The sequence below is a fragment of the Mustela erminea genome, chromosome 16 (genome assembly GCF_009829155.1).
Source record: "Mustela erminea isolate mMusErm1 chromosome 16, mMusErm1.Pri, whole genome shotgun sequence".
In the NCBI taxonomy this organism is placed as follows: domain Eukaryota; kingdom Metazoa; phylum Chordata; class Mammalia; order Carnivora; family Mustelidae; genus Mustela; species Mustela erminea.
In genome coordinates, this window is record NC_045629.1 from 16,805,225 (window position 1) to 16,830,198 (window position 24,974).

The following is a 24,974-nucleotide window of genomic DNA, read 5'->3' on the forward strand; positions in this document are numbered from 1 at the left end:
ATTCCTCTCTGTGTGTATGCGTGTATATTAGTGTACTTTATCAGACCAGCAGCGTCTCAATTGTTATTTATTGGTAACTCAAACTGCATTATAGAAATTAAGTTGAACGTGGTACAGAATTTAGAATAAAGTTTTGAATAATTTTCAACCTAATTCTTGAAACGGTATAAATGTGTTTTTGTTTTACAATTTTAAAACATAATTTAAGCTTTTAATATACATTCATGTACATGTGCTATATTTTTTCTAAAAATAAATCATATGTCTTGAATTTTATTCACCATATTTCTCCTTGATTTATTTAATAAGATGGGCCAATCTAGGAATGAGGGTAAAGCTAGAAGTGGCTATTCATTTTGGTCAGACCCCAAAGCTGCAAGTATAAAGTAAACTGGATTTTTTCCCCTCAGGGAGAGCAAAAAGGACTCAACTGGATTGGAGCATATTTTATGACACCTGCTTTACCATAGCATCTTAATTAAATAAAATTGCCAGCATCTGCCTGACAAATAATTGAAAAAAAAAAAAAGAGTGAATTCTCTCATTTTGCAAAAGATATAATTTTAGGCAAAGCTCTGTATTTTCACAGGTGGTGATTCATACTTTCCTCCTTTCACCAAATGAGAAGATTTTGCTAAATATCTTTAGGGTTATTTTAAATTAGCCACTAAAATTCAGGGAATGTATAAAAGGTTCAGTTTGTAAAACACAATTTTTAGGGAATATGAATGAATATGAATGTTTTAGGGAATTTTTAGGGAATATTTTGAGTTTTTCCTACTAATTTTCTACATTCATTAAAATCTAAGCAGAAAGATAAAATTATATTCAGCCAAGACAGCATGAGCTACTGGCCATTGGCCTACTGAAGTAAAAGGCTGTGTGCGTGTGAGAGTTTTTGTCTACAGTTTGTTACAAATACACATACATTCCTTTCTCTCTCTCCCTCTGGGATAAGGATATGGGAAGAACTATGAGATTCATTTCAACTAAAAGAAACAAAAGCTAAATGTGGAAAACTGGCTCCAGTTAGCAGCCAATTATTAATAGTTTTTTTTTTAAATGAGCAGTTATTGCATATAGGTTCTTTTCAAAAATCATTACTGATTAGTTAAAATCAATTAATTTGTAGATAAAATTCTCACTCTTCAAGGCTCTTTATACTCCAGGATCTCCATTTTCTCTTTCTCATTTTTATTTTAATTTCTTCAACCGCAAGGCATTGTGTTTTATTAACTATCTTTCTAAGATGTGGATTGCTTTAAAAGTAGACGTTTTGATTTTCTGGATTTTACTTTTCAAGTGGGTTTGGAAGTACTAATAACCCTGGAGATGTTAGTTGGCTTTCCAACTTTTAATCTTCAGTATAAACAATTTAAGCTAAGTTTTCCAAAATTAATATTAATTTAAACCATCTGTCCACCATCTGCTAATGTGAGATGCAAAACCAGAGTTTCTTTGTAATCTTTAATCAGACAGTTAGGAAAACACATATACATTCATAAAATGAATTTAAATTTCTTAACAAAGGAAATCTGAAAAGTTATTCTGAAGGCCATGTATTCTTGGAGCGAAATTAACTTTTGCTCCAGTGTGATTTTATGTAAATGAATACCAAGTGTCGATAGGCAAGTTGCCTAGTTTACCAAGATCACAAGGTAGAAACAATATCCACTGCCATGTTTTCAAAAGAGAAAAGAATGCTGTCAGTAGTTGATATGAAATATTGATTTAAAGAATTTCAGAGTTTGCATTTGTCTAAAATAGAAATGTCAAAATGGGGCTCACTTCTGCAAAAAAATGTAAATATATATAATATGTAGTATTATACATAACACCTAACATATATAATCATCTTTTTGAGCAGTAAATTTGAAATGGGGTCAAAATTTTTTGTATCTTCTTTGCCAATAATTTTATCCTCTTGCTTTTCAGAGCTGACTGGGTTCTAAGATATTAATTCTAGCATTCCTATATAACCCGCATACGATCTTTTATTAATTCAGCAGGCTTTTTACTTCTTTCCAAATTACTTCTTTTAGGAAAGTGGAGATACATGATGCAAAGTCCATCAGTAAATACAAAAAACCCTAAATCATTCATCCTGATGTCTTATATACAAAAGTTTGACATCTGGATCACTATAAATTGAATTTTGATGTTTTCATCTCAGATATTTGGTGCCATACAGAGGCAACATCCATGGGAATTCAGAACAACTATTTGAGTATTTAGATTTAGAAATGCCTTGTCAGCAAATACGAGATAAATTTGGATTTTTAAAGAGAATTTCCATAATTATAAGCTTTCACTTTCCATGCTTGGTTTGCTCTTCAATAGAATTTTTTAGAAGTAGAAGGTCAAGCTGAAAACATTCATTGGAAAGCGGAATATGAACCAACTTTTTATTTTATGAGGATGACCACATTACATACTCCCCCTCTTATTAGGGAGATTTCACTAGTTGTTGACAATGATGTACAGTGGTGCTTCGCTGGTGTGACATCTAGGGAAAATGACTCTGCTGCACCACCACACAAAACCAATTAGAGAACTATTTTCTGCGACAGGTCAGGAATTTACGTGGTTTCTCATGAAAAGATGTACCTTTTAATTTCTTTATTAAGATGACATCCGTGTCCCTTGAGACTTTTGGGGATGACAATCATTTGCTCATCATGTAAGAACATACACTAACGGAAATCACATTACGAGACAAGGTTGGAAGATTCTGGTCCCTCATTTCACATTTTCCAAAGGCGCTATTTTGCAAACTGATCATTAGGAGCACATATATTAATAGATATCTTGACAGGAATCGATTCAAACTCTAGTAAGAAGCCAAAGGGAAGTGGTAGTACATATTCAACCTGTGCTGGTGTACTGTTGAGTTAAAAAACATGGTCATGGTCAAATTATTTAGACATCAGAAATTCAACAAGCTTCTTAGTGTCTAAGGTTAAGAGATCAAGTATCAGCAGAAATTGATTATTTTTTGAGCAGTGAATAAAATTTTTCAACTCACTAGAAGTTTCTGCTTAATCAGCTTAGATTATTTTTGTATAATGTATTAAAAGGCAAAACTGCAGAATTTGCTAATTTATTGTATCTATTCATTAGAACATAAAGTTTAATTTTCTTAAGTAAGAGTGACTTACTCTTTTTTAAAGTGAAGGATAGAATTTTGTTACTATGAAGCCAAAAGCTCACTTACAATAAAAGCCCCAGCTATGGCCTTTATTTGTATTATAGCAAGTATTTCATCAGTTCTAAGGTATTGGGAATATCCTCATCAAATATTTATTGTGAAGCCATCAGTGCTGACCTCTGGTCCGAATGTTGGCAATAGAGGAACTAAAGAATAATGAAGGGAAATAGACATATGAATTAGCAATAAAATCACAATTTATTTAATGCCATGATAGAGTGATACTGAGAGTAATGGGAGCTTGGAGAAGAGGAGTCAAACATAACCAGGGTTCTAGAAGAGATGGTCAGTGAAGCTTTTGGGAGGACATGATATGTGACTATGGTCTCCAAAGATGAATCCATGTCAGTCACTTTTTCAGGATGACTCCCAAAGAGAAGAACAGCATTCAGCCAGAAAAAAACAGCAAGAGGAAACACAGGCACAAAAGGACATGGTGTGTGAGGAGGAAATTTCAAACAGTTTGGTGCATTAATAGTGCATTGAGGCAGGCAGTAGCAAGAGATGAGGCTGGAGAGATAGGAGGAGCCCAGATCTTGGCGAGCCTTGTGGAGATTATACTATGATTGCTCTAAGATCTATGACTTTTTTTTCCATTTCAATTTTTCTGAAATCAGAGTGTTGGGAGAGACTTGCCAGGCAAAGGAGTAAGTCGTGAGGAAAGGGATACTGCCTGTTCATGAGAAAACTCAGCCGTGATGACAATGTTATCCAGTTGGACCACTGTTTTTTCTCTCCATTACATTAAAATGGTGGTGCTGAAATGAAGTTGCACTATATACTAAAGGTTGGTTCTGATACTCAACAAAGTAATTAAAGTGAGAAGATATTCCCTAAACTCTTTAGGAATAAAACATTAAATTCCAAGGCTAGTTAGAGGAAGATAGTTGAGCAAAGAAAGGGCATAAGTAAAGATGACCTAGATAAGGAATTCTCAGAGTCAGTGAAAGATCCAGAAGGTGCAGGGTCAATAGAATGAAGGAATAGGGTGTTTTAAGGAGGAATGAGGGATCTGCATTGCCAAACCAAGTAGAGAGTTCTAGTCAGGTGAAGGTCCATTAATGGCCTCAGCAAGGCAGACGGCTGGTTCCAGGTAGGAGGTGTCTAGGAGATAAGGAAGTATAGGCAGCAAATGTAGGAAACTCTCTTGAAAAATCGGTATGCAAAAGAGAAAAAAAAAAAGAAATGAAAGGTAACTAGATGGAAAATATACGAAAAACATGGTTTTAAGCTATGGGTAAGGACCAAGAGAAAGAAAAAAAGCAAAGACATATGTGTGGGAGGAATTAATAATGAACACCAGCCCTGTGGAGGCAGGAATTAAAGGTTATGTGGGGGAAAAAAAAAAGTTATGTGGACAGGTAATAGATTTTCTTAAACATTCTTTGAAATTAGAGAAGAGGTAGTGAAGATAGTTGTGAGACACAGAGATATCCAGTAGATATGTGAAGGTCTGAGTGAGATCATACCTGATGCCTTCATTTTTCTTGAGAAGGAAAGGAAGGAGAGTGAACTATTTTGCCAAAGCCCAGTGAGAGACGGGGACCTGGAACACAACCTTTCCTGCCCTTGGACCCACATGCTCAGCCAGAAGTCAGAAGGCAACGAAGTGCAGATAATGATGGTCACAGTAAATTCTTTGTATCTCTCCACATGGGCTCCTTTGCAATCAATAAGACTCTCCAACACTTCTCAGTAATTGGTGGAGTGTATTTCCCTACCCTTGAGTTGGGGCAGGACTGTGGTGGCTCTGACTAATAAAACATGGTGTAAGAGAGGTTTTATAAGAGCTCAGCTTAGGCCTCAGGGGACTTCACAACTTTTCTCTCACCCACCCAAAACACTAGCTGCCATGTAAGGACATCTTGAGAATGAAAGATCATGTGTAAGTGACTCAGGCAAGACTGGGTGCTTTAAGGCATTAGGTTTGGGGAGGTGTGTTATGCAACAATAGATAGCTGATACAGCTGAGCAACATGGGCTTTAAAGTGAAGAACATTCCAGATTTTCCTTTCAGCCCTATGATGTTGGAAGGTTTAGTGATCTTGCTGCAGTTTACTTTTTTCTTTTGTAAGCATCTTATTGAAGTTAGAAGCATAAGAAAGTTTTTAAAATTAAAAGTACATTCTACAGCAGTGGTTGCTAGGGGTTCATGTTGGGGGGAAATGGCATGAATATGTGGAACACAGATGATTTTTAGGGCAGTTAAACTATTCTCTATGATAGTGAACAATATCCATCGCATGATGGATCCATGACACACATTTACAACACGAAGAATGGACCCTAATGTAAGTCGAAGATTTTTTTTTTTTAAGATTTTATTTGTTTATTTGACAGAGAGAAAAAGAGACATCACAAGTAGGCAGAGAGGCAGGCAGAGAGAGAGGGGAAGCAGGCTCCCCACTGAGTAGAGAGCCCGATGCAGGGCTCCATCCCGGGACCCTGAGATCATGATCTGAGCTGAAGGCAGAGGCTTAACCCACTGAGGCACCTACACCCCCAAAGACTTTTAATAATGTATCAACACTGGCTCATCCACTGCAAGAGAGTATGGGATATAATAAGGAAAATTCTGATCAAGGGAAACAAGATATATGAGAAATCTCAGATCTGATCAATTTTCTTTAAACCCAAAACTGCTCTACAATATGAAGACTGTTAATACGTTCTAGTATTTTTTTTTTCTTTTAATCATTCTTAAAATCAGACCAAGTCAAACCAAACCAAAATCACAGGTGATGGCAGGAGAGTAGGGTTCCCTAGATACCCTCAAGATTTTATAATTCATCTTCTACTGTGAAAATCAGTGTATTCAAAAACATTGTTTTCTTTTATATTAGTCTACATACAAAACAATAACATAAATATTCCACATTTTGTGTACATAGAAATGTAAGAACTTGGGGTGCCTGGGTGGCTCAGTTGCTAAGCATCTGCCTTCAGCTCAGGTAATGATCCTGGAGTCCTGGGATTGAGTTCCACATTGGGCTCCCTGCTCAGCGGGAAGCCTGCTTCTCCCTCTCCCACCCCCATGCTTGTATTTCCTCTCTTGCTGTCTCTCCCTCTGTCAAATCAATCAATCAATCAATCTTAAAGAAAGAAAAAAAGAAAGGATAAAAGAAAGAAATAAAGAAATGTAACAACTTAAGGAACAATTGAGAACTTATGATTTATAGAAGGTACTTAAAGGTACTTATAGAGGTGTTGTTTACCTCCAAGGAGAACAGTGAAAGTGTCACCATGTTGCTTTTGAAGAGTTTTCATGAAACCTAAAGGATCCTTTTGTAATTTCAGGGCCTCTCCAAGATAAGGAAGCCAGCCTTTTATTAATGGAGGCTCACCAGGTCTCCTATAAGAAAAATAAATAAACAAGAAAAAATCAAATCTTTATTTTAACACATATGGGTTATTTTTCCAGCCTAGAAGTGAATGGATGAATTACACAACTTTTTCAATATTTTATTTAATGATCATTATATAATCATAGACATGAATTTATTGAGCCCCACCAGTATGTGTGACTATGGGGTAGACAATTCAATTCACAGCTTCTGGTGAACAACATTTTTTAGAAATTTTGTCTTATAAGACCCAAATGGCTGGCTGAAATGACAGCTACACTCAGTAAACATTTCATGTATGAGAGCTCTTGCTGAGTGCTAGATGTCAGGTAGTTTACTTGCCAAAGTAAAGCTCCTTATTATCAGATGTCACTTTAGACTAGAATGATATAATTAGAAGAGGAGCAGTTAATGATTTTGAAAAATCTTTTCTTCTGTGGAGAACAATAAAAACCTGAACATTATTTCCATGAAGTACATCTTATTGTATTATTGCATACAGTTTTTTATTCAAACTACAAAGAATAGGAATATTTGTTAAATTTTACAAGACAACATATGAAACATGTTCAATGAAACACTGAAATACTGTGATTTTTAAAAGTTTCTTTTTTTACTTATAATCTTAGCAAAATTGGACTTCAAAATTTCTTCTTCATTTATTTGGTGAGCTCAATCTGATTTAAAGAAAAAAAAATCCAAAGCCATTTTATCCTAGAAGGGATTAAATCAAATATTCAAGAGAATTCTGATGATTCTCTATCCCATCTGTGAAGATGACTTACACTATAGGCAGTACAACCCATCTTGATTAATCACAAGATATTACTAGCTCAAGACCTAATCAAAGATCAAGATTATGGTCATACTCAACATGGACTTTTATGTGGTTAGATTAACCCTATCAAAAGCTTTTATTTTCCCACAACCCAACATGGTAGAATTAAACTTAAAAAAATAAACAACAGATCTTTCAGGGGGAAAACACAAAATAAAACCAAGGTATGTTAGAGACAAAAGAAATAGGTATCAAAACTCTCCTTTCTGTTTTTAGAAGACAGTTGATTTTTATACTAATTTACAAAATTAGTATAATTTTGTAATTATATAACAACACAAAATGTTTGTTGTTATTCAAATATATGTACTTAGAAATAGGGAGACAAGAAATATCATATAAAAATGTGTATCTTCTGCTTCTTCCCCTTCCCTATTATTTTCTTAAATGCCAGCTTTACCAATGGAGACCTGCTTTTTTGAGAAAGATAAAAGTGTACCAAAAAATATAGTAACATTAATTCTATATCCAAAGATTAAACAAAAGATAATATATATGATAATAGGGTAGGATCTCTAAGTCAGAAATTGCCATAGCATGCAGGCTCTCAATCAATGGCTTTCAAAATTTGCAAGTGATTTTGGTTCACAAAATTTCCTTTCAAAATATTCTCTTCCTTGGGCTATTTTTACCCCATTTGTCTAATGTTGCTTGGATGTTGCATTGTGGCAAAGATTTTGAAAGGCTTTTTGTCATAGCATAATTTAATGCAACTAATTTTATTCTCTATGCTCTGTCATTTGGTCAAAAGCTGTATATTTCATGGATTTCCATGGGGGGGGGGGAGAAAGGATGGAACTTAGAAATCCAGGGGAATATTAAGCTAATGTTCAGAGTTAGGGAAACACATTAGGAAGCCGTTTTAAAGCTACAAAGATGAGAGGATCATCATTTCTTACAGCTGTGTTCATTTTGGCAGCAAGTAGCTTAAAACTATGAAACACAATGTCGCAAGTGTGTATTTACAGGAAAAAAAAACATAGTGCTAGTTCAACTTATACAGGCCATAGAAATCTGTCTTCATCAGTATATTTGTAAAAACTATTTAGAGAGGAAAGACATCACCATAATGATTCAGAAAGACCTCTTGGCACAATGCAAATACTGTTACTTGTCTCTCTCATGCTCTGTGACTTTGAAAATGAAATTTCTACTACCCACTACTGTGTGAGAGAATGGGATACCTAATGTTTATTGGGGATGATCAAGTCCCAGACTTAAAAAGAACAGGTTCTGGGTGCCTGGGTGGCTCAGTGGGTTAAGCTGCTGCCTTCGGCTCAGGTCATGATCTTAGGGTCCTGGGATCGAGTCCCATATCAGGCTCTCTGCTCAGCAGGGGGCCTGCTTCCCTTCCTCTCTCTCTGCCTCTCTGCCTACTTGTGATCTCTCTCTGTCAAATAAATAAATAAAATCTTTTAAAAAGAAAATAAAAGAAAAAAAAAAGAACAGGTTCTGAAGCAATGGTGGGTAACTAAAAAACAAAGAAAAACAAAAACAAAAAAACACCTCAGAAGCAGAAAACAAAAATTGTGGCCTATATTCCTCTCAATGCCACTCTAACAGTACACACTTTCTCAAATATCCTCTTTACTATTTAAGATGCTAGAAGGACATATCTTGTAAGTTATACAAATTAGAGCTTATGAAGTTTCTCAATGATTAAACCCAGTTCTATGCATAAACAACTATCACCACTTGTAATTTCTTCCATACAAATAGTTGGACACACCTTGACATTATGAAAAGTGTCAAATATGGTCCAAATTTATCTGGAAGCAAATAATGAAGAAGAACTGAAATATACCAACTCTAGATCTCATTGGTGAATTTTATCAAACATTTGAGGAAGAAATATCACCAATTCATTCTAATCTCTTCCAGAAAACAGAATCAGAGAAAACATTTCCTAACTCATTCTATGAGGCCAGCATTAACCTAATACTATAGTATTAGGTTACTAAATACTAAAGACAAAAAAGGAAAATTATAGATCAATAAATGTAGCACAGATGTGAAAAACCTCAAAAAAAAAAATAACACTAACTTGAACTCAACAGTGTATAGAAAGAATTATACATTAGAAGAAAGTGAAATTTATTCTTGGTATGTAAGTCTGCTTCAACATTCAAAAATCGATTAATGTAATTACTGCAATCCATTACCTCAAAGGGATAAAGAAGAAAAATCATCTTATCATATCAATAGATATAGAAATATCATTTGACAAAATCTAACACCTATTTATGATAAAACTCTGAGCAAACTAGGATTGGAGGAAACTTCCTCAACTGGATAAAAAACATCTACAAAAAATTTTAATGCTAACATCATACTTGATTGTGAAAAACTACTTTCCTGTAAGATCTGAAACAAGGCAAAGATGCCCCTCTCACCACTCCTATTCAACATTATACTGTAAGTCTTAGTTAATGCAATAAGACAAGAAAAGGAAACAAAATGTACACGGATTGAGAAGAACTAAAACTGTTCTTGTTGCAGATGACATGATTGTCTATACAGGAAACTTCAAAGTTCAACAACAACAACAACAAAAAACCGTTCTGCAACTCCAAAAGCAATTACAGCAAGGTAGCAAAATACAAGGCTAATACACAAAAGTAAATTGCTTTCCTATTTTCCAGCAATGAGTAAGTGGAATTTGAAATTTAAAAAGACAAGACCACTTAGATTGGCACCCATAAAAATGAAATACTTTGGTATACAAAATATGTACAAAATCGGCTAAGAAAAGTTATAAAGCTGTGATGAAAGAAATAAAATAAAATTTAAATTAATGAGAGATATCCCATGCATATCATTAGGGAGACTCAATATTGTCAGAATGTCAATTCTTCTCAACTCATTTTATAGATTCAATGCCATCCTGTTCAGAACTCCAGAAAGTTATTCTGTGGACACTGACAAACTAATTTGAAAGCATATATGGGGAGGGAATGGACCCAGAATAGCCAATATGATACTGAAGGAGAAGAATAAAGTGGGAAGACTGACAATACTCAATTTCAATACTTTATAGCAACAGTAAACAAGACAGTGTGGTACTGGTGAAGGAATAGACAAATATGTCACTGGAACAGAAGAGAATGTCCAAAGTAGACAAAATACAGTCAAATGATCTTTGACAAAGGAGCAAAGTAATTAAATAGAGAAAGAAGAGCCTTTTCAACAAATGGTGGTGGAACAACTGGGCATCCTCTTGCAAAAATACAAATATAGACATAATTCTTATACCTTTCACAACAATTAACTCAAAATAGATCAGAGACCTAACTGTAAAATGCCAAACTATAAAACTCCTAGCAGATAACATAAGAAAAATCTAGATGACCTTGGGGCTGGCAATGATACAATGAAATTTAGATACGACTTCAAAAGCACAACCCAAGAAAGAAAAAAATTAAAATTTAAAAATTATGTTCTGCAAAATACACTGTTAAGAGAATAATAATAATAATAATAATAATAATGCTTCAGACTGGGAGAGAAATCTTTGTAATACACACACCTGATAAAGGACTAATAACCAACATATAAAAAGAGTGCTTAAAACTCAACAATAAAAAAAAATAACAATTAAAAATGGGCAAAAGATCTGAACAGACACCTAACCATGGTATACATACAGATGGCAAATAAACATATGAAAAAATACCCCACAACACATATTCTCAGAGAATCACAAATTAAAACAACAATGAGCTACCACAACACACCTATGGGAATGGCCAAACTCAAAATACTGACTGCCCCAAATGCTGACAAAAATGTGGAACAACAGAAACTCTCATTGCTGGTGGGAATGCAAAATGGTACAGCTACTTTGGAAGACAGTTTGGCAGTTTCTTATAAAACTAAACATACTCTTACCATATGACCCAGCAACTGTGATCCTTGGTGTTTACCCAAATGAGTTGAAAACTTGTGTCCACACAAAAACCTGCACACAAATGTTTATAGTAACTTTATTCAGAATTGCCAAAACTTGGGAACAATCAAGATACCCTTCAATTGGCAAATGGATAAACAAACTGTGGTAAATCTGGTTGGTAGAATATTATTCAGTGATAAAAAGAAATGCACTGTCATGCCACAAAAAGACATCGAAGAACCTTAACCACATATTGCAAAGTGAAAGAAGCCAATCTGAAAAGGCTACGCACTGTATAATTACAACTATATGACATTCTGGAAAATCCAAAACTATGGAAATTATTAAAAGATCAGTAGTTGCCAGGGGTTGGGTGAGAGAGGGATGAATAGGTGTAGCACATGGGAATTTTAAGACAGTGAAACTATTTTGTATGTTACTATAATGATGAATCTATTCACTATACATTTGTCAAAACCCACATAATGTACAACACAAAAATTATCTCTGATGTAAAAACTAAGACTTCAGTTAGTATTAATACATTAATGTTGGCTCAGCTGTAACAAATACACTATACTGATATTAATATTTATGCAAACTACAGGGGTAGGTTGATGGGGAGGGGGTATATGCGAACTCTACAATTTTAATTTTCTGTAAACCTCAAACTGCTCTATAAAATAAGGCATACCTACACATATAATAATAAATTTTAAGCAGGAAACTGATATGAAGTTTCCATCTTTTAAAAATTAAGGACATTAAAAAAAAAATGGAAAATTCTAAGGTATCAGTATTAGGCAGTGTGTAAACTGATAGCAACGAAGTATTTTTTAAGAGTAAAGAGTTCCAAACTGATGGTTACCAGAGGGCAGGTGGGGGGGGGGGGATGAAATAGGAGATGGGGATTAAAGAGTGCCCTTGTCTTGATGAGCATTGGGTGATATATGGAAGTGTCAAATCACTGTAGTGTACACCTGAAACTAATATTACACCATATGTTAACTAACTGTAATTTAAATAAAAATTTTAACAAAGGGTACAGGGTTCTGGAATCCAAAAAGTAAGAAAATTGCTGTGGATTATCCCCAGTCACAATAGGCTCATTGCTTCCTATGATCTCATAAGGAGCCATTGTTAACGAATCCCAGGCATCTATTTAAGACCTTGGCAGGGCTGAGGATTTTGTACCTTCTAGCTCAGTGACCTGGGATTTGACCAAAGTTCATTTCTTCCATGGCAGTGTAGGGTTTTTAGTCTATTTTGTGTATTATTTTTTTTCTTTTTAAAGAAAAAGTGAAAAAATTTAGTAATAAAAGAAACTGTTGTTAATACTTTTCTTTATTCTTTTATTGTGCATTTAAAAAATTAGTTTGCTAATGTTTTGTTTGCCTTTATTTTTGTCTGGCACTATGTAAATTCCATCATAAAGATCTGTTTTTCAAGTTGGCCTTGAAAGTGATTTTCTTTTGAAGGAAACTGGATCAAATTTCTCTTTAGCTTTTCCCAGTTTCAAGCTGATGTTGGGACATACTGCCTCCTGAGTGAATACAACAGGCTGCCAGGCCTCTTGGCCATCTCTGCAAAGGAAGAGACCCTATTGGCAACTACCATTGGCAAGGATATATTTGCCAAGGTGAGATTGGCCCAACACATCTTGATTGGGAAAGCGAAGGTCATGACAGCCATTAAGGAGTTCATACCATTAACTACCCTATAAATTCCAAATAATGAAGGCCTTGGGTCACCCAAACAATTGTGAAGTTATTTGAAGTGATGGAGACAGGAAAAGTCTACCCTGTCATGGAGTATGTTAATGGAGAAGAGCTAGTCAATTACCTAGAGGATCATCACGGCAGAAAAGAGAAAGAGGCACCAGGAAAATTCTGCCAGAGAGTGGCTGCTGCTCAGTATTACCACCAAAAGGGTATTTTCTATAGAACTAAACACAGAAAATCAACTATTGGAAATTGACATGAACATCAACATCAAGGTGGCAAACTTTGGCTATAGTAATGAGTTCCTCTCTGGCAATAAGTTGTACCTTATGTGGTTGTTTTGTCATGCCTTGAAACTCTTTTCAGGGACAGAAGTACAATTCACGGTAGATGTATGGAGCCTAAGAGTCACCTTATATACTCTGGTCAGCAGATCCCTGCCTTTTGATGGACAGCTTAAAGGATCAGGGAAAACAGTACTGAGCAAAATATACCATATTCACTTCTACTTGTCCATAGTGTGAAAACCTGCTCAAGACATTTCTTACCCTCAATCTAACCAAGAGGTATGTTAGAACAGATCATGAAAATTCCACGCATGAACGTGGTTCTTGAAGATGAGTAACTAAAACCTACATGGAGTCACTCCTTGAGTAAAAAGACCCTGGTGGACTGAGTTAATGGTGCCCACTGGCTTCCCAATGTGAAGATGTTGGATAGAAGCAATGACCTGATGTAAGGCTGTGAGGTTGTCTGTCTTGAGTCCTTTTCCACAGACAGAGACACCATAGGCCACCATATGGCACTCACAGTGTCGGTCAATACTTAGTTTTCACAGAGCTTTGTTCACAGTGTATCTTTAAGTGAATAAAGCAGTTAAGTAACCATAGGCACAATAGCATAATACTGTCTTCCTAAAAAAATATATGGGAGGTAATATAAACACAGAGAGAAATGTCTGGTATGCCTTAAGATGTCAATAGTCATTATTCTTGGAGGTAAGATTAAGGGGGTTTGGTAACTGGTATCTTCTAATTTGCACGGCACAAACACACTTCTTTTGAAGACTATTTGTCATTTATTTTGTAGAACGTCTCTCAGTTTTCTCATGATCAGATCAATATACTATTCTCAGTATATTGTTTTTTAAATGAAAAAAAAAACCACTTTTTTTCATTTAAAAAAGTTTCATAAAAAATGTTTTTTAAATGAAAAAAAAATGCTATTTTCATGTTCAAATGAAAGCCCCATACAGAAGGTACTGTCTTCAAAAAAGTAGTTGATGGCAAAAAAGTACATCCACAAATGAATCAAAGACTGATTCTAAAAATGAGCTGTACATTCCCAATTGAGTGAGTAGAGAAACAGCCTGAGATCCACCATAAGGACAAGCAACACCCTCCTTACCCACACTTCAAAATACAGAGCAGACACTGGGGTCAGACTCTGTAACTGCACAAAATATAGACATGCAGTGCCACCTGGGATACCCTGTTACTTGCACCAGGGGCCAGGTGACATACTAATGAGGCAGGCATAGTTGATTCCTGTGACAGCCAGGAAAGGGAGGAGTTCTCTTTACAGATGGGGTTGCAACTAGTGGACTGTGACAACTGGGTTCCCTGATCATCTCTTCAAGCTTGCACTCAGACAAAGAAACTTTGCGGCCCAGAGCACACTGCCCCTATCTCCTCACAAAACCCCAGGGCATCTCGTGTCTCCATTTAGGGAGTAGGTTAATTTTTTCTCCTTGTATAGGATAAAGTGTATATTCTTTAGGACTCTTGATTCGCATGTCGAACATAAATGATCTGCTTAATATTTGTTTACTGCAAGAATCAGAACTACTGTAATCTCTTTCTAGGATGAACATTAATCCAACCCTGTCTAGAAAAATTATATAATTCATTACTGTAAGTAATCTCTATTGTATCCTGTGCTTAACCTTCACTTTCCCCCAGTTTTATAATCCTGTAAATCCACTGGTGCTGTGTGATTGGCATCTGGTGTTCATACAACCTCTGCCTCATAGAGAATAAATAAGAAATCCCTAGATAAAAATGCCACTTTTCAGTGATCCAACCCTCTGCTCTTTGGTAACTTTTGTACCACTCTAGAAAGTTCTGTTAACTTTGCAGTTCATAAATAAAGCCTTTACTCTTGAAATGTTTTTGGCTGTATCAGGATGGCAATTGACTTATAACTTGATTTAATTTCCTGGTAGCAAAGATATCACTGTTCAAGCACTTTTGATCAAAGCATTAAACGTAATGGCAATGTAAAAGCAAGCAATGCTGAATGTTCACAAATTTCTCCATTATTGACATGGAATCATAGCAAAACCAATATGAACATGGCTATATCTTCACACCCTGAGAGTAACTTTTCAAGCCATATTTCAGCTGAATCTTTAGCTGTCAGTTCATCTATGTGATTGACCGATCCGAACAAAGCGTTGTCTGTGGAATGTGCCGTGTAAACTCAATTCCATTAGCAGATTTATACTAATGCCTTGATCAAGTGAGTGATTTGTAAGGGCCTCTTTGGATAAGAGGTCAAACCATATCCATGTAGGATTTCACTCAGAGAAGTCTATGATTGAGATTTTTTTTTTTTTTAATCTGGAAGGAATGCCCCAGTTGGCACCAGTGAAATAATGACAAGACATATTCAAAAACAACAACAACTATCACTTAAAACTTAACTGAGTCTCAAACACCCCACAATGACTGTACACTCGAAGATATTTCTTTTCTTTTCTTTTTTTTTTTTAAAGATCTTATCCATTCACCTGACAGACAGAGATCACAAGGAGGCAGGGAGGCAGGCAGAGAGAGAGGAGAAAGCAGGCTCCCCTTGGAGCAGAGAGCCCGATGTGGGGCTCGATCCCAGGACCCTGAGATCATGACCAGAGCCAAAGGCAGAGGCTCAACCCACTGAGCCACCCAGGTGCCCCTCGAAGGTATTTCTTTATGAACCTGACCTTGGGTTTAGCAGGGCATAGTTCAAGCCCTCATCCATTCTCATGGGCACCACTACAATAGCTTCCTGACTGATCTTGCCACACTGCGTGGCTCAGGCTACTAGCTACCACCAGTTTGATGACTTTGGCCAATTTACTTAATCTATCTGTGCCTCTGGTTTCTCACCTGCAACATGGATATACTGTTGTACTTTCTTCATGTAAAAATAAGTGGAAACATGTAAAGAACTGAAGGCAATAACTTGTATGTAGGAAGCACTCAGAACCTTAATAACTGTTACTATTATATTATTATTAGCATTTTAAAAAAGATTCTATTTATTATTTATTTGACAGAGAGAGATCACAAGTAGGCAGAGAGGCAGGCAGAGAGAGAGGGAGGGAAGCAGGCTCCCCGCTGATCAGAGAGCCTGATGTGGGACAATCACAGGACCCCGAGATCATGACCTAAGCCGAAGGCAGTGGCTTAACCCACTGAGCCACCCAGATGCCCTATTATTAGCATAATTATCGATCTCCACATCACTTCTTGAGATCACCTAAAATACAAATCTAATCGTGGCTCTCTTCTAACTTCTCTTTCCTAAAAGTTTTTGATTGAGGACCAACTTTTTTTTAAGGTATTTTTCACTGGCTTGCGTACTTCCTTTATTTGCCTAATTTAGGTATTAGTTTAGGGCTGCAATATATGATTTGCTGGTCAGGGGGTGGGGTACCAGAACCATCTACCCTCCAAAGTAACTGTAACTTCTCAGGCTCTGTATTCTCTGGGCAAATGATCTTAAAGGATGAAAAAGTGGCTCAGAAGAGCACTGTATTTTATTTTATTTTATTTTTTTTTTTTTAAATTTATTTATTTTTTTGTTTTTTTATTTCCAGCATAACAGTATTCATTATTTTTGCACCACACCCCGTGCTCCATGCGATCCGTGCCCTCTATAATACCCACCACCTGGTACCCCAACCTCCCACCCCCGTCCCTTCAAAACCCTCAGATTGTTTTTCAGAGTCCATAGTCTCTCATGGTTCACCTCCCCTTCCAATTTCCCCCAACTCCCTTCTCCACTCTAAGTCCCCATGTCCTCCATGCTATTTGTTAAAGAGCACTGTATTTTAAAAGAAAGACAGTCAAGAATGTTTAAACAGCCTAGACAATTCTGAAAGAGGGAAATCGATTCATAATTGAAAGTTATTTCAACTCCTTAATTCAAATAGAAAACCATGCAACTGAATTTGTAATTTCTGAGATGATCAGTTGCTAATTTATTTTACAGATGGGATTTGATTGGACTTCATGGAAGAGATATCAATTCCATTAACTCATGATTTCTTACATTTGATTAAATTGTTTGATTTTGAAATGTTTAATCAAAAATTAGAAGCCACAGTTTTGCGGAAACTGAATTATATGAGAGGGCTAAACCAGAAAGCTTTGGTAATGATAATACAGAGATCACTGCCCACATAAATGCACAGTCAAGTTATCAAGTGACATTTCAACAACCAAAGCCAATGAAGAAACAAAAGTTCCAAATTCCGAAGACCAACATTCAAATAACCAAGCATGCCTTATTAGGGCCATAGGAAAGGCAACGTAAAGGTACTCCAGTTTGCTGAGGTAGGAAGCTAATAAAAAGCCTGAGGATCATATGCTACACCTGCTTCAGAATGCAAAAATGCATAACCATATTTTACGATGAGTCAGCTATTAGCATAGCAAAAGCTAACAGAATCTCTGTATTTGTAACACAGCACATGGCACAGAGAAGGGCAAGATTTTGATTTTGTCATGAATTAGAGAGCTTTCAAAAGGAACAATACTACTCATTTCCAAAGACTAGTTTCTAACTTTGGCTTAGGATTTTAGGTCACTGCACAAAAGGAGTGTATGACTACCTCAGGAAATCTGTCATCATTAATAATACAACATGGAACACAGAAGACCTAGCATCATATTCATACACAGAAATCACTAAGGTTTGCAAATTCTAGAATTAAAGATTACTTCTTGCTTATTTTAAATATAATGCTTGCAGCATCCATTGCTTATGCTACCCTCTCTTATGTGCACCCTCCCACTGTTTTGTGAAATCAATTCTCAGTATTTATACCAAGTCATTATTAAAGTAGTACTCAGTTGCTTTGTTTTTCTTTGCCTTGTTTTCTGTGTACCCATCACTAATTGGTATCAATCACTTTCAGGACACTCTAAAATCTCTCTCAATATGGTCAGACATATGGTCCTTCAATTTTCATATAGCTCCTCTCTTATTTTCCATCAATTTTACTTTTGCTCCATTTAATGAAAGACTTTCTTGACTTAATCCCTTTCACAGATTATTTTATTTTTACTCTTAGATTTCTGATTTCCCAGAGTTCTTTTGTGCTTTCTGATTATACATTATATAAATTAAATTCCATTCTTGTTTTAAGAATACAATTTCTTCTCCTATCCCTCTAAGACTAATAAGTATAATTAAGAGGAATTTTTTTCTCTCCCTAAATTGTCTGTTTCCTCCAACTCTCTTTTTTTCTGTTTGTTGTTGTTGTTGTTGTTGTTGTTGTTGTTATGCCTTCTCTCTTTTATGATGGAAGCTTTCCTCAGTGTCTCATGATCCTTAGCTTTCTTTCAGATCTCAGAGCAGGCTATGCCTATTGGTGCGGCTGATGGAGTTTACCATGTTGTGATTGGAAGGAGACCTTGTCATTTTAATGAGCTACCCATCCTTGCTAGTTAAATGGATGAGGCTATAACTTTTCATGAATTTTAATTTTGCTTTGGGACTCCGGGGACAGAACACAATATATAACTATATGTAAATACATTTCCTGTGAAGAGTTAACATTAACCAATTTTGAATTTGTCTTAGTTACAGTTTTTTGGAGATTACTGCCAAAGTCACTTGCAGTCATGTTTGTAGATACAAACTTTAGAGGCCATTTCTATTTATAGTAGTGAGAAGAGTTGGAAGATATCACAATATGAAAGTCTGAAATTAGAGGTCAGAAAAGAGGGACAGATGATGGGTTCTACAGTTAGACAAGTTTGTTGGTTAAAATTGCAGAGTGGAGTAAGGGATTTTATTTATTTCACTGTTCCTAAAATTAGTCCAACACTCTTGCAAGTGATATTATCTTGTTTTAGGGCTAGAGGGATTAAGGAGAACTGACAGAGGAAACTGAAGTACAGATATATTCTTTTTTCTCATGGGAGAAGTGAATGTGTGTGTGTGCGTGCACGGTATATTTTGAATTGTGACTTAAATAAAGTGATGCCAATGTCAGTCTAACATTAATTCTTTCCATAGACTACCCTTCATATGGCAGATGTCTTAATTCTCAGTAGAGTAAAAAAACATTAAAAAAGCAAGGACTCATATCTCTCTCCTTCTAGTTCCTCAGATCCTCTTCATCCCTCCTAAGAAATATGTGAATTTTGACAAGATTCAGGCATCTAGAGGAGGTGTTTTTTTCTCTCCTCTATAAATAGGGCACAAACTAAAAAAACATAAGACACCATTTGATTGGTAAATAACCATTCTACCATCTTGACAGCTTATAGGTAACTACTCAAAAGAGTCAATTAATAATTGTTAATGACCATTTAAAATTTATTCTGCTTCTTTCCTAGAATTAAAAATTCCATTCTGTTATTTCCAAAGGATTTCATGTAAGTATACAAGTATGTATATATACACATTATTTTTATATAAGTACATAAATGCATACACACACACACACACACACACACACACACTAATGGGTTCCTTAAGTGGGCAGAGAGAGAATGGGAAGCAGGCTCCCTGCTAAGCAGAGAGCCCGATGTGGGGCTTGATCCCAGGACCCTGAGACCACGACCTGAGCTGAAGGCAGAGGCCCAACCCACTGAGCCACCCAGGTGCCCGGAAGTCTTATAATTCTTTAATGAACAAACAATCCAATAAAAAATGAGCAAGAAATATGAATACATTTTTCACCAAAGAAGTTATACAAATGGCCAATAAGCACATGAAAAGATGCTTAACATCACTACTCTTTAGGGAAATGCAAAATAAAAACTAAAACGAGATACTACTACTCACTTGCTAAAATGGCAAAAATCAAAAAGAATGACAGTGTTGGCAAAGATGAGGAGAAATTGTAACTCTCAAACACTGTTGCTGGGAATGTGAAATAGTATAATCACTTTGGAAAAGAGACAAGCAATCTCTTTTAAAGTTAAATGCACACTAACAGTACAACCCAGTGACTCCAATTCTAGGTATCTCTTTACCCAAAAGAAATAAAACCTATGTCCACACAGACTTGTATGTGAATGTTCACAGGTGCATTAATCATAATAGTCAAAAGTTAGAAACAATTCACATGTCTATGAATTAGTGGGCAGATAAACAAAAGGTGGTATATCTATATAATTGAATATTGAATTGAATTGAATATTATTCAGCAATAAAAAAGGAACAGGCACTGATGTATGCAATAATATCGATAAACCTCAAAAGCATTATACTAAGAGAAAGAAGCCAGGCACATAATTTTAGTTATATGAAATTTCCAGAAAAAACAGAAATAGAGGCAGAAGGCAAATAAGTTCTCCCTTGGGATTGAGGGTAGGAGCAGAAATTAAATGTAAACAGCCATAAGGAAACTTTTTGGATGATGGAAGTATTCTAAACTGGATTTTATTGATTGTTGTACAACTGTATCAATTTACTAAACTCATCAAAGTGAATGAATTTCATGATATGTAAATATCTCAATGAGCCTGCTGGAAAAAAAATGGGGTATTTTCTATGATTAATTAAATATTTCAATTATTGGGTTGCCTGGGTGGCTCAGTTGGTTAAGCATCTGTCTTCAGCTCAGGTTATGATCCCAGACTTCTGGGACTGAGTCTCAAGTCAAGCCCCACATCAGGCGCTCTGCTCAGCAGGGAGTCTGCTTCTCTATTTCCCTCTTACCCCCACCCTGACCCCTCACTCATGCTCATTCTTTCTCTCAAATAAATAAATGAAATCTTTTTTAAAAAAAATTTCAATTATCAGACAAGTCTGTAAATAAAATGTACCATGCCAAAATCTCCTTTAGTGATTTGATTGAGCCATTTATATGACTTCTACAAAATTCCTTAAGTAGAACAGGGTCTTGAAACTGGAAGAGTCTGGGGAGACTCATCAAGTATTTTACAAATAAGAAAATAGAATCAGAGAAGTAAGGTAACTTTCCCAGTCACAAAGCAACAAACCAACAAAAAAAGATCAGAGTCCAGGTTTCCTGACTCCCAAACCAATGATTTATTTTTCTCTTTACCACACTATCCAAAGAAGATAGGCACATGTCAGGGTTCAGGGAGTCCTGACTTTCTGAAATCAGATTTTTCTCTTTTCTGATACGTTCTGCACTTGCAATGAGCCCAGAGGTGATAATCCTATAAAGTAAATAAATGTAAGATGTTATCTCCCAAAGGGCAACTTCTGTTTGTGGCTAAATGAGCCAAGATGAAGAAACACTTCAAATAAAAGACTCAGCTGGAAAAACATAGCGAAGAGCTTGCTTAGCTTGAAAGGGAGTCTGGCACATAGCCACTATGATTCATAAACTATAATGTAATAAACTTGTATGAACAAAAATCTAATTTCCATATTCAATGCTGGTTACCTGAATGAGCCATATGAGAGCTAATTTTTGGAAACAACATTAATTCTCTGGAAACAAAATGAGCCACTTGGTACCAGTCAGAGTTTGGTAGCTAAAGGGTTTCAAATTCTATCATCTATCTGTACCTATTCTGCAGCTCCACATTCTGAGAGGTATCTCTAGAAACTTCTTAAATTGAATCTTAGTCTAGTTTAAAGCCTGCTTTTCAAAATCACCTCCAATTGATCCAAGCATAATACGAGGCCAAACATTAGGCATCTGAAGCATAAGAAAAGATGAAGACATGTGAGTCTCAGAAAGTTTTTGTCTTCAATGCCATCAACTCAGAGGGCTCCACTGTTTGTAAAAAAGTGACAGAGACTAAAGGATTTGTGGCATTAAAGTTTTTAGTGATTAGAACCAGCAGGATTTACCCAAAAGGATTTAGGCAAATTAATCTTTACCAAAATCCCAGTTAACCCCAGCAAAAAACGAATAGGAGGACATGATATCCCTTCAACATAAATTTTTAAGGAAATTGCTTAAGGCCTATGATAAATTGCAGTAGTGTTCAAAATACCCAGTGTTCCTTCTTGTAAGAGCACTGTTCATTGATGCCTTATTGATGCCAGGCTTAGGCATGTGACTTTCCTTGGCCAGTGAAGACACATGCCACTTACCAGTGAGAAGAGACACATGCCACTTCCCAGTGAGAAGCTTTATTATGGTTCCACTATGTTCTCATTCTACTGACAGAGGATTAAAAATATCTCACACCAAGATTCTCCTTAGATTTGGAACATGGAATGAAGACCAAGACTCATGATGAACATAAAGATTGAACAAGAAATATCTTTCAGTTGTAAGCCACTAAGCTTTTTGTCACTGTAGTGTAACCTAGCCAAATATGACTGAAACAACAGCTAAAAAAAAAAAAAAAAAAAGAAAAAAAAAGAATGTTCTTATTAATGGACTTCATGGTAGCTTGCAGCTCTCATGCTGCATCATAAAAAGTTGATATATGCTCCCCTTATCTTAGACCAATGGTTTACAAAGACTTTTGAGCCAACATGTACACTATGATATGCATATACACATATACATATATGGATATGTAGATCTATAAAGTCAGAAAACAATACTTACTCTTATTATGTGTGATGTACTTTGTTATTTTCTCTTCTATTTATATCTTTAAATGTTTTCTGGAATCCACTAAATCCATTTCAAGTCCCACTATTGGGTCACAACCCATTATCCTACTTTCTACCCATTGTCTTCCTTGTTGAATGATCCTTAAATGTGTCTTCCTATAATCTTTTTTTTCCCCAAGTTTGAATCCAATAGTACTTGACCGTGGAGTCACCATTTTAAAATTAATTGCTGCAACATACGTTTAATTATCAAATTTTATATAAATCATTTGGACATATATTTGTTTTATATTAATAGGAACACTTCTGTTCCTGAAACTCTGCCACCTTAATTTGACCTCCACCACAGGAGGTCCTGGAAATGTCTCTTATCTGATCATATGGCTCCTTTTAGATGCCAATAATTTCAAATAAATTTTGGCTACTTGTACCAATCCCAATTAGTTGGGTCATCCATTAATCAATGGATCAATCAATGGGTTAATTCAAAGAATTACCCTGTACTCAATTTGTGCGAGACACTACTCTGCATGACAAGAGCACAAAGAAGGATAAGAGACACAGGATCTTCCCTGCAAGAACTCAGTGTTGATGGAGGTAGATATTAGCTACATATAAAAGATAACTAAGAAACACTGTAATATTGTGATGACGGTGATGTCTGTAATGACTGTGATGAGAGGGGTGACTATGGATTACAGATTCTATCTGTAGCTCACTTCTTAGTTTGATTTCAGATTTTCAGAAGCTTCCATAATTCATTGTTCTTCGTCATTACTGTCTGTTGAATTTAACATCCTTGTTCATACATCTGGTTCTCTTTCCTGTATATCTGGTGTCCATATATCCTCACCAAAGGAATACTTACACAGTAGAAATACAATGATATTTGCTGAGTGTACCTGCCCTGGTCATGTAAAATTATGCTCAAATCCCAAAATAAACATGCAACTCCCAGAATGTATTCACAATCTTGAGGTACTCACATTTTTTCTCAACACATATCATTAACACATTATTTAACTTCTGTGCTTGCTAAGCGGTGTTTCAATGGCCCCTCTCTCATTCCTATCTCTGTATTTCTGTGAAGTAGGAACTTAGAATACTTAATAATTCATCCTATTTTGTTTAAGCCTTTGCTAGTCCCTGGCAATTCTGTAATAATTATTTTTCTTGTGATATAATAACAACCATATCACAAGAAGGTAATGTTAAAAGCAGTTGAGTGAGAGGTGTTACAATACTTCATCTATGCTTGATCTAGAAAATACTGGACAGCTTTTCTCAAAATTAACTCTCCAAAATGCAAATTGCAATTTCTGCTGAATGAGATATGGTAGAGTCCAAGTGATTGGTGGATTCCATGCTCCAAAGCCATCCACTGTCAACCTTCCAATGTGTTCTGAGATTTAAAAATATGATATGAATGATACCTTGATGCCAATAAGCATTAGCAATAGCCTTCCACGCTTGCATGCTCTAAAATCTGTACATATATTTAAAATAAAATTACAGTGCATTTAATTTCAAAGTAAACCAGGAGAGAAGTCAACAGAAGCTTCTAATACTACCACTCCCAGAAGGAAGAAATATTTTGGCTATTCAATATAGGTAAGTTTTCTCAAACTGTGCAAACTGTGTATTTGTTCCTAATATAATGAAGCAAATAGGCATAACTAGATGTATTATTATAAATAAAATATATTTACTATTTAGTAAATATATTACTATATTTACTATTCTAAAAATAACGAGAAACAAAGCTGTAGATCACTCATACAAAGAAATCCTTAATTCTTCATACCACAGGTAAAATCATTTTCTACCATAGCCTGGCAAAGATTTTTTCAACTTGCAATTATAATAGCTTTGAAGTTTATTTTTTAATTTGGATCTTCCGAGAAACTTATACTTCAAAATGTAAACTAAGAGCCACAGAAAATGTTCTGTTTGGCCTTCACTGGGCTTTTCATCCAAGTTCAAACGAGCATTGGGTGCCTTGGTGGCTCAGTCTGTTAAACGTCTGCCTTCAGCTCAGGCTGTGATCCCAGGATCCTGGGATTGAGTCCCGTGTACAGTCCCTGCTCTGCAAGAAGCCTGCTTTTCTGTCTCTGCTTCTTTCTCTCTGTGTGTCTCTCATGCCTCTCTGTCTCTTATGAATAAATAAATAAAATCTTTAAGAAAGAATAGAGGGGGGTTT

At 35.7% G+C, this 24,974-nt stretch overlaps 1 protein-coding gene across 2 annotated transcripts in view; it reads right to left on the reverse strand.

Moving 5' to 3' along the window:
* The window catches only part of LOC116574727 (cytochrome P450 7B1), a 164,966-nt gene that overhangs the window by 21,791 nt on the left and 118,201 nt on the right, over positions 1-24,974 (reverse strand). For both annotated transcript variants that reach the window (XM_032315478.1, XM_032315479.1), the window contains exon 2: positions 6,424-6,560. In XM_032315478.1, the coding sequence (XP_032171369.1) occupies positions 6,424-6,560 (137 nt within the window). The remainder of the gene's footprint in view (positions 1-6,423; positions 6,561-24,974) is intronic.